This window comes from Rhinolophus hipposideros, assembly GCF_964194185.1.
Source record: "Rhinolophus hipposideros genome assembly, chromosome: 19".
Taxonomy (NCBI): Eukaryota; Metazoa; Chordata; class Mammalia; order Chiroptera; family Rhinolophidae; genus Rhinolophus; species Rhinolophus hipposideros.
Window position 1 is genome coordinate 29,271,301 of NC_138065.1, and position 10,984 is coordinate 29,282,284.

At 42.1% G+C, this 10,984-nt stretch overlaps 1 protein-coding gene across 4 annotated transcripts in view; it reads left to right on the forward strand.

Annotated features, from left to right (window-relative positions):
- The window catches only part of ATP2B4 (ATPase plasma membrane Ca2+ transporting 4), a 91,005-nt gene extending 86,772 nt beyond the window's left edge, over window positions 1-4,233 (forward strand). For all 4 annotated transcript variants that reach the window (XM_081026954.1, XM_081026952.1, XM_081026953.1 and 1 more), the window contains one exon: window positions 1,641-4,233. In XM_081026954.1, the coding sequence (XP_080883080.1) occupies window positions 1,641-1,666 (26 nt within the window). In that variant the 3' untranslated portion in view covers window positions 1,667-4,233. The remainder of the gene's footprint in view (window positions 1-1,640) is intronic.
- Window positions 4,234-10,984: the final 6,751 nt, after the last annotated feature.

A 10,984-nucleotide genomic window follows, 5' to 3' on the forward strand; every position in this document is an offset into this window, starting at 1 on the left:
TCTGCCAGGCTGTCATAGAGTGAGGCAAGGAAAGCCTTAGCCAGCAGAGACACAAGTTTAGTGAAACTTCTTTGCACATTAGTTTTGAAGGTTTTCTGCAGTGATAGGAAACACTGGGACAGGCTAGCCAACCAATTTATTTGGCTGACTCTGTGCACTCTGCTGTCCCCACACTCTTGCCTCTTCTCCAAGAACATATTCTTCGCTTAAACAGCAGAAGAATGAAAGAGGCACCCTACCCCAACGTTCATCATTCCTCCCTATCTCATCACCCTCCCTACATCAACAGTTTCTTCTGTGTTTCTCCCATTCTTTTTCCAAAGGAAGAATTTTTGGCTAAGACTAGGATGAGCCTCCTCCCAGCAACAAAAAATCCTATAAATGCTTTCTCTTCCCCTGGCCTCTCCAACCTTGGTATCCAACCTTCTCCCCCTCCCCCAATCCTACTAATGCAGGTTCTAAACCATCCCTCAAACAGGTCTGCAATTCAGAAAAGCAGTCTGCCAAAGGGTGGGTGCCTATGGATAAAACAAAGGCTGGTCACAGGGATCAATTAAGATCAATTTTTTTCTCTTTCTCTAAATTGACTGAATCCCTCCCTTTCTATACAGTAGAACAAAGACTTTGCCCAGTACAACTATAAATTGTTTCCTTTCCTCCATCTTTTTCTTCCACCCCATCAGAAAAGTCACTTATTTGTAGCACTGCCCCCTGGATTGGATGGTTTCTCTCCTGGTCCCATCCTTTCTTTCCCATGTAAGAAAGAAATTTAGAAACAGCTGGAGAAAACTGAAAGACTGGGCATAGTTGCCGAGTATGAGAGACACAGATATACATCTGAGTTGTGAGAGACACGTTTTCTCTCAGTAATCAGGAGGAAGGCGCCTTTTGATACCTTTGATACCTGTATTTCATCCACATCTTCCAAGGGAAGGACAGAAGGAGGGAACAGTGTGGAAGTTGTGGGATATAAATATATACATACATGTTTCTTAGTAAAAGAGCAATTATTTAATTGGAGTTTATGGGTTAATTTCTTGCATGCTGCTGACACATATGAAGACTGGTTTGTCTGCCTTGTTGCACTGTATTCATGGTCACTTATCACCGAAAGCGTATTGTGTGCAGATTGGTATGTGTTTGGCTCTTTGAGGGTTTTAAACAGATAACTACTATGTGTAATTTATCCATTCCAAATTCACAAGATGTTTGGCCTCAACACAGAAATCCACATATCTGAATCATCTTTTAAATTTGGCTGTTAATTTGCACCTAGTTCCAATGTTCTTGCCCTCCATTCAAAAGAACTAATGAATCTTTTTGTTTTCCATTTCATTTTAAGAGTGGATTGTTTGGGAATGCTAACTTTGCTTTGGGTTTTCTGCTTTTTTTAATGCAGCTTTTGAAACATCCTAGATGTTTGCCATTACTCACCCCACCCCACCCGAATGCTTGAAATTGAGTCACGTAAATGTTTTTAGTGTTCCATGATCTCTTCTTATATGTATGCTTTTTGTTATTGATCAGTAATGTCTTGTAGCTTAGGTTTTGTTTCTCTCCTCAAACCACCAATTTCTTGTTTTACTGGTGAATTCTCATCTCCGTATTTTCTCATCCTTCTTTTCCTTCCCCTGGTATAGATCAGAGTGGTCAAAGCATTCCATAGTTCCCTCCATGAAAGCATCCAGAAACCCAAGAACCGAAACTCCATCCACAACTTCATGATCCACCCTGAATTTGCAATAGATGAGGAGTTGCCACGTACACCACTCCTGGATGAGCAAGAGGAGGAAAATCTTGAAAAGTTTTCTAAGTGTGGGACTAGGGTGCTCCTGTTGGATGGCGAGGTCACTCCGTACGCCAACAAAAACAACAATGCAGTGGATTCCAGCCAGGTGCAAATTGTTGCCTCTCACCTGGACAGCCCTCTACACAGCCTGGAGACATCAGTTTGAACTTCATTCCTTGACTCCCATTCCTGCTTTCCCTATTTCCTGTTCATCTCTCCCATCTATAAGATGATGATGGGGTTTTTCACTGTCATGTCAGTTGCTCCCAAGTATGTATGAGCCCTACCTGACCAAGAGGAAGTAGGAGAATAGACCTACAAGGATTTTGACTTAAACTTGAGTTGGGATTTGTAGCAAGACCCAGTCAAATCCCAGGCAGATAGTGAACGGTAGAATCTACTTCTTGGATGTAACAGTTGTCATTTTTAAAGAAATGATATGATCCTCTTGGCATCCACCCCAACTCAAATTTTTCCCCAGTATTCATACATATATTGCCATCTCTTGACTTTTTTTTTATTTTACCCTATGAGTCTATGCCATTTATAAGCCCAGTTGAGGGTTCAGAGAAACAAGTGTTTTCAAATGAAATGTGTGGAGGCAGGAATGGAATATATAGAATTAGCCTACAGAGTGATTGTTTTTAAAACAGTTTTCCCATTTTGAAAACATAACCCTGTAGCTCTTTCTACCCTTCCAGCCCAACCTCCCTAAGGTCCTTTGACCATTGTCTTCCTTACCTTCACTCTTTTTTTTTTTTTTTGTCTTAAAGTTGCGATGATTAAGAAAGTCAAAAGGACCTGGATGACTTGAGTAAACTTTGACCATTCTTCCTTCTGGCCCCAGTGGAACCCTTGACTTAGTTCTAGAGGCAGATAGGCTTTTTTTGATAACAGGGTCCTTTTGAAGTAACTGAGAGCAGGTAAGAATATGTTGCTGCTGTTGTCAGGTTATCTATTTCTAAACTGCCATCTTGTCACATTTGTGTGGTTTCTAAGTGCCAGGAAGATCAACCTTGACCATGAAGCTTGCATATGTGTGGTATGTAGTTTTTACCATAAGCCTGAGCTTTCTCCTAATCCTAAAGTGGTGACAAAAGAATGAATTGAGAATGACCCTGCCTCCTAAATGGACTTGGACGTTGAGGACCAGAAGCTGGCAGGTCAAGGACAAGACAGACCATCGAAGCCAACTCTTGTGAAGTCCTCCTTGGGGTGACCACTACTGTTTTCAAAGCCATCTGCCAAGGCTCTCACAGGGCAGAACCTGAGTGTAGGAAGAGTGAGTGTTGAGAAGCCTTGGGAGAGGCTAAAGCGCCATTCTAGCAGGATCTGAAAAACCAGAAACCTTGAGCTTAGGTGGCTGGATACTAGCTTTGACATTCCCTTCAGTTGCGTAATTCTACTTTTCGCTGTGTCCCTGACTTGTCCAATCTCTGAAAAGGTCCCAACCTTTCTCAGATATTCTGATTTTGAAAATACGTTTCCAAAGTGGGAGCCTCCAGTGACATTTTGCTGACTGAAAGTAACAAAAGACCTGCCCTGAAAAGCTCTCCTCCTTCCTCTCTTCCTCTCTCTCACATGCCCCACTCAAGCCCTTCTCCAGAACATGTTCGCCCGCTGCACAGTAAAACCCTGTGCCTTCTTTCCCTGAACACTGCCCAAAGCATCTCGTTTTACCTGCCACTTAGGAGCTGGGAACTTCAATAAGAGATTTTTTTAAAGTGTTCTTTAATGGGACAAGGTGGAGCCACGTTTTCAGTAGCTCCATATTTATCCCTGCTGATGTTGACTTAAACTCTTCTGTGTAGGGGTTCGCTCATATCTGCCAATTCCCTGCTCCCATTGGATTAATGAAGCTTGCCACTTTCTCTGCAGAGCGATGGGAGTAGGGAGAAGGGGCTTGAGGCTTTTATGAACTGCCAAATGTCCATTTGTGAGAGTGAGGAGACCCGGACCTATCCTCTCCAGCCTTCTCTTCTAGATGCCTCCTCCCTCACCCTTTCACCTGAGCTGTCCACGGTAGGAAGAGTAAAGAAAATAACCCCTACATATCCCCATTACTACAGAATCTACCAAATTTGATTTTGGTTTTGTAAAGTTTGTATGCGTCAGTGATCTTTTCTCTGTCTTAAACACTCATAGAGGAAAAACAGCTCATGTGAGGTGTTAGGTGTTCACATGTATATTTATTAAGTACATTGGAAGATTTAGCGCTGTCAAGTCTTTTATTACCTCAGATCAGTTAAAAAAAACAAGCCAATAACAACCTTTAGAGGCTATTTTACCATTCCTGCTCCCAAAAGACTCTCATGGTGCCTAACAGGTTACTCCTGAGAGATTGTGTCTACTTGTTTAAAGTCAATGGTTTTTTATGTATTCTAGTTTCCATAGTAGGAGAGAAAATATAGAATATTATGCAAAAATATATAGTTTTCTTTAGATCAGAAACTGGTATTTTTTGAGTCAGCCATATGTATTTTGTTTAAAAGATTTAAAATAAAGTGCTGTCATGTAATTGTGTAGAGGGAGCACTAACCAGCCATTTGACATGACAGATGACTTAGTATTTGTAATTGGTTTTCAAACCAATGCACCATAATTCCTTTCTCCAAACAGCCATCTTTATACTTGGGGGAGGGGGCGGAATTTGTTGGGTTCTAGACTTTTTTAATATAAATTTTGTTGTTAGGGAATTGAGTAAGTTTAAGTGTTTATGTGCATATTTTTTATATAGGTTTTTTTCTATTCGTTTTCAATGATCCAACTGGCCGTGAATGAATATGGCATAAGTTAATAAAGCTTACCCCCAAAATGGTGCTTTGGATTCGAAAAAAGTCTGATGGGGAGAAAAGGAAACTATGATTCTAGATTCCTATCTTGATAGATCTAGAAAAGCGGGCAGTAGACTGTGGGTGGGAAGGAAAGGGTCCAGCAGAAGGGATGGCAGCAGAAAATGAGTGTGCGACCCCAGGGAGATGTGTGCCAGGTTCTCTAGTAACTAGTCATGAAGGTCAGGGGTCTTGATTGGATTTTATTTCTTGATGAATAGCTGGCGGAGTGATATACAAGACATTATCATCTCTTGGGCTGCAAGGATACTCTGATTTGGGATTTGGGGTTCTTTTACCTCTTGTCACCCCTGGAGTTTTCCATTAGTGAGTTTTTGTGTACAGATTTAATTTGGGACTTCTTCCCCTTCCCTAGAAAGGTTTCATGCAGTATATGAGATGGGGGATAGAGCTCTAAGTGGAAAAAACAGAGGCTGGTTCTGGCCCTGGCTGACAGTCTTGGGGCTAGGTTCTTCCCGTAGGTACCCTCTGCCCTCTGAAATGACTCATATCCCTAAAGGTGTTAGAGAGACCATCTATAAATCCCTCTGGCACTTGTGGGTTCTTTAAGGCTTGGGTTTCTTCTTCCCCTTGAGCATCAGAGAGGAACAAATCTGAGTGATTACCTCACTGCTGGAAACCCAGAGGGGCTGGCAAGCTCACATGTGCCCTGAAACCCCCAAATGCAGAGCTTCCTTTCTTTTCTGCTTTCCTTGCCTAGTGATTGAAGCAGCCGATGATACCATCACAAAGTTCACACTTTCTTACTTCATAACAAGGGACCACCTCACTGCAATGGTAGGGGTGAGGCATTTGTAAATGCCTGCTATTCTTAAGCCATTCCAGCTCCTTCCTCAGAATAGACCAGATACCCTTCCATTGAGCTCAGTGCCAGTCCTTTGCCTTCCGAGCCCTGCTGTTTGACCTGCTGTTCCCTTTCCTCTTAATTTGAAGAGATAGAGGGAGGCGAGCTTCCCGTGACTGAACTGGCCTTTGGTTCACGTTTTTTCTCCCATATGTATGTATGCCATATGTGGATATGCCATATATATTGTGCCAACAAATCTGTCTACATTGTTCTTTTCAAATCAGCATGCAGATAGGAATTTTGAGTTTCTTCTTTTTTTTCAGTAACTAGTATAGCAAGCACTGGTATTTTTGTATAAAAAAGAAAAATGAAACAAAAGATTGACCATTGTGGTCTGCATGACATAAATAAGCCGATGGTGATATCCAGGCAATGCATACCCCAGTGTGTTTTGCCATATTGCAGTTCGGCTTAACAGTGCACCCAATCTGTATTTGCATTTTGATATTATTTAAGTTCTCTGTACAATGTTTTGCATGTATTTATGGTTCTTAGGGGAAAATGCTATAAACCGGCAAATCTGAAATTCAAACACGTTGTTCCTCTGAGACAGGAAGAATAGTTCTTAAAGGCAGAAAAAAAGGATAATTTTTTTGGAACCAGTAAAGCTTGTTGCTGATGAGCAGAAACCAATACTGCTGTGCACTGAGAATAAAAACCCATGCCCACTTATAACTGTGCTGTCCTCAATGTGTCTCTACTTTTGGGTAATGTCACTGGTTGAACTTGAGAAAGGATCTGTCAGAGCCATGTTTAGAACCCCATGTGTGCAAGCCCAAAACTCAGCTTGTTACTGGATCCTGACTCGTGGCCCCAGTTGCCAGTTTCATTCTCTTGTAGTACAAGCTTTGCTCTGCCTGCTTTTGTTAGAATGTACAATCAGGGAACTATGAAGCTGAAGCTTTTGAACAAGGATGAATTTGGAAGGATAAGAAAGAGGGGTGGGATTGACAGTCTTTTCTTTTTTCCTTTTATTTATTTTTAACGAAATGCCTTTTGGGAAAATTTGTTTCCCTTAGCACTTTCCCCTACCTTCCATCTGGAGTTCTCCAGCCCCTGCTTTCTTAGTTGTTTTTTTTTGTTGTTGTTGTTTTTTTAATTGTTCCATTCATTGAGTCTCTAGCATGACTGATATTAGGCCCCAATTTCAGGTCAAAACAGCTTCCTGACAGGTCATTTAGGTTGAGTTTTCCTATCTTAGAACTCAGAACTCTCCTGAAACTCTCATCCAGTACAATCAAGTTCCCTGCTGTCTTTTAAAACATAGAAGGGAAGGACCTTGTGGCTACCCAGGGTCCTACAGGAACAGTGTGATGCTGTAGGACAGCCCACTCTCCTGGCTGTTTGAGTAGACTGGTTGGCAAGGAGGAGAAGCTCAAGTTGTACAAGACTTCTGTAGTGAGAGGTCTTTTCCCCACTTCTCTTGCCTCTGTCCCAGGCTGCTCTCCACAGGTAGCCACATTGCCCACTTCATTTCTTTAAAACGCTGCAGTAAAAAAGTAAGTAAGAAATAAATGAGTAATAAGGCCTGGGTCTTATTTGTTAACAGAGGTCATTCACAAAACAAGTCTTTTTCTTTCCATTGTATGTCCCCTCCCAGTTACCCTTGCTAAAAAGGGATACAACACACACACACCCCTAGAGCCCTTTCTAAAGCTCGGCCCTATACTTCCCTTTTCTTACTCTCACCTTGTCTTTGTTGCACTCCAGATCTGTGCCTCTCCGCTATGCCAAACAGCATCGTAAGGGTCCACACGTCCTAGCCCTAGCGTGCAGTAAGGCCTGGAGAAGAATGAGCTCCAAAGTAGCTTTCAGACAGAGACCAGTGTATCCTGAGATATCAGTATAATGGAGTGTAAAGCTAGCTCAGCTCCTTGGGCCTGAGTCGCCATATGGAAAAAGAGCTCTTCCATATTTTTCCCTGCCCTCAATTCTTTTTTTTCCTTTTTTCAATTGGGTAACAGTGTGTTTCTCCAGGGCTCATCAGCTCCAAGTCATTGTCCTTCAATCTAGTTGTGGAGGGCGCAGCTCAGCTCCAAGTCCAGTCGCCGTTTTCAATCTTCAGTTGCAGGGGGCGTAGCCCACCATCCCATGCGGGAATTGAACCAGCAACCCTGTTGTTTTGAGCTCACGCTCTAACTAACTGAGCCATCCGGCTGCCCTCTACCCTCAGTTCTTGAAAAGAATAATTTATTTGCCCTCCATATTTAATAATGGTTTGTGAATCTCCCCCTTTTCAGCCACCACATCATCTCCCTGCAGTCACTGGGTTTGTTGGAAACTCTCCCAGATGACTGGTTCCCTCCCAAGTACACACACAACCAGGCAACTCCCTGACTTACTCTGTGGCAAATCCAAAGATGACACATTGGGTACCAGTACGCTGGTTACCAGCCCTTGACCTGAGTCTGTTAGGGAATGGTCTTCATGTCACTGTAAGAAGGAAGATGGATGAAAATAGCATGTCCTTTACCAGCAAATAATTTTGAAACCTTGTAAATAAAACATGCAAACATGTCACTGTCTCTGTGTGGTGTCATTAACATCCAGTTGTCCCCAACATGAACAAGAGGTAATAACCTGCTAGATTCATAGACTGTAATACTTTGGGCCTTGAAAGGTAGTGGCATCTGGATTCTGGACTTGTCCATCGTTAGATGTGGAACTAATCAAAAGTCTTTACTTCTCTTGAAATTTGTTTCAGAGACACCTCACTGTCCTCAGAAAACACACACATCGTAGAAGGGAGCAGTGTCTTTGAAATGGCCTCCCACTGCTATCTTATGAGGAAACCAGAATGCCACATCACACTTACTTACAATGAGAATTTAAATGATCCACATTACTTGAGAAACCGCATAACAATTAGAAGTTTGACTTCTGCTCATGAAATCTAAACGGGGAAATAGAACTGTCTGAGAGGGAGATGCCATCACACTCAGAACCAGCTGCATCCCTCTCTGCTCAGACAGACCCAGTCCCTGAGTTCAGGCTCAGGCACCACTTGGTTTCTCTCCTATAATAGAGGCCACGCAGACCATCCTCCAAACGAAGCAATGTTGATTAGGTTTTCCTGTTGTGCTGGACCCAGGAATACTACAATGAAAGACTGATTTGTATAGCTCCAGTTCTTCCTTTGGTGGCCTTATTTAAAGCAAACATACATGAAAACTTACTTGAAAGAGACAGTGAGACTGGGGAGGGAAAAGCTACTGTGTTTCCCCAAAAATAAGACGTAGCCGGATACTCAGCTCTCATGCGTCTTTTGGAGCAAACATTAATATAAGACCCGGTCTTATATTAATGTTTGCTCCAAAAGACACATTACCGCTGATTGTCCAGCTAGGTCTTATTTTCGGGGAAACACAGTAGGAACCAGTGATTGCCCTCAATCACATGTAAGAGGGAGAACAAACACCCCCCATGGTGATCCAAAACCCTTCTTCTGAGTCAAGAATTCCTGCATCTTCCCTACCAAACCTTTGAACTACAACTGGTGCTAATCAAGTAAGAGAGAGGGGTTTGAAGGATTTTCTCATTTTTTGGTGGAGGATCTAAAACAGAAAATTTAGAGAGAAAGATCGTGATGTGTGGCAACCCAGGAGGCAGGAGACATGTGTTCTGAGCCCAACTCTGCTCCTTGGCCAGCTTGACTGTCTATCTCTACGAGGAGACGGTTGAACTACATTGAAGTTTTTCAGATTACACTTTGAAGGTCTGAAAGGTAGTTCCTCAGAGGTGATTCAGAGCCCACAGATGTTCAACAAAAGTAGCTTCAAAAAAAAGCATTTGGCTTCCAGGTTTACTATAGTTTTAAAAAATAATAACTTGAAATCACTGTGAACTAGCCATCTCTGAAATGCTGATTCTAATTAAGAAACCAAATAATCGGTGCTGAAATGATCTAAGCTTGGGTGACAATGTAACAAGTTGTGTGATTAAATACACAAAGAAGCCTAACTTGGATCCTATCTCCATTGTTTCCCATTATAATTCTCAATGTATGTACAAATAATACAGTGTCCAATTTAGTGATTATAGTCCAGCCTGCTGAGATTGTTATCTTGCTGATTCTGCTTTGGAATTGGATGTGGAATCCAGAGATCTAACCCACCGGAATGGCATAAAATTGGAGAAGAGAAGCAAGATGGCTCATTTGAGCTTCAGTGGAAAGAGCTGGCCTGCAAATCAGAAGACCTGTGTTATAATCCTGAATCTGCCACTAATTTACTGTGTGACCTAAGGTTTCTCCAGGTCTAACATTCCCCAATCTTGATCTAATGTCTAAAATTGCTGTCTATAACCATTGGAGACTGTCTAAATGGCATTTCTCTTTCATTGCTTTAACTCCCCTGGAATGCAGCATTATCACATGCATAGCATGACATGTGTAGGCAGGTTTCACTTAGGCTCAGCCACTTACACATGCAACAAAGAGAAATTGCTCCACAGCTCTGCAAGTATAATAAATCTGTTTTATTTCTTTCCTAAATCAAATCTAATGTAGTGCCGAACTAGCTAGCACTCACCAAGATGTGTGCGAGGTCTCTCTTAGTCATGTTTTTGTTCTTGTCTCCTCCCCTTGGATGTTGCTCCATTTTTTCATTTAATAAGGGTTTATTGTCCATGCACTGTTGTATGCACTGGGGATACAACAGGGAACAAAACAAAGTCCTGCCCTCTTTGAATTCAGTCTTGTGGAAGAGAGAGAAAATACACAAGTAAATATATAGCATGTCAAATGTCAACAAGGACCAGGAGAAAGGTAAAGTGTAAAAGTGAAATAGGGAGCACAGGGCACGAAAGTTGCTCTTTTGTAGAGTGGTCAGGGAAGTCCTCTCTGACAGAGACATTTGTGAAGACGTGTGAAGGGAGTAAGAGAGTGAGCTATGTCAATATGTGGAGGAAAAAGATTCCCAACAAAGGGCACAGCAACTTCAAAGGCCCTGAGGCAGGAGGTCTTGATTTGTTTGAGGACATACAAGGAAGCCAGGGGTTGGAAATGAGTAAGTGGAAAAGCATAGGAGATAAATTCAGAGATGGAGGGTTGGAAGTGGGGGCAGAACCTGCAAGCCATTATAAGGTTGGCTTGATGAAATGGGAATTAATTGGAGGGTTTGAACTGAGGACTGAAATGATGATCTACCTCACAGTTTAAGGGAATCACGCTGGCTGTTGTGTGACCTCAATGTAGGGAAAAATGAAAGAACACTGCAGCTTTAGCTACCACACATGCCACATGTGGGCCTAGCCTCATACCTTTAGGATACAGGTAAATCCAAGCTCTACTATTATGCTCTTATCATATGATGCACAAATCATGAAAATAAAATGCTTGTAAAAAAAATTAAGATATATTGCTTGCCACCGTAGCTTGTTCACAATGCCCTGGTTAATGAAATGATTGAAATTATATTCTATTCACTTCACAAGAAGGAAACAAAGAAAACCATCTTGGCCTGCTCTATAGGCCTTCCCTGCTCTAGCCTCTCACTC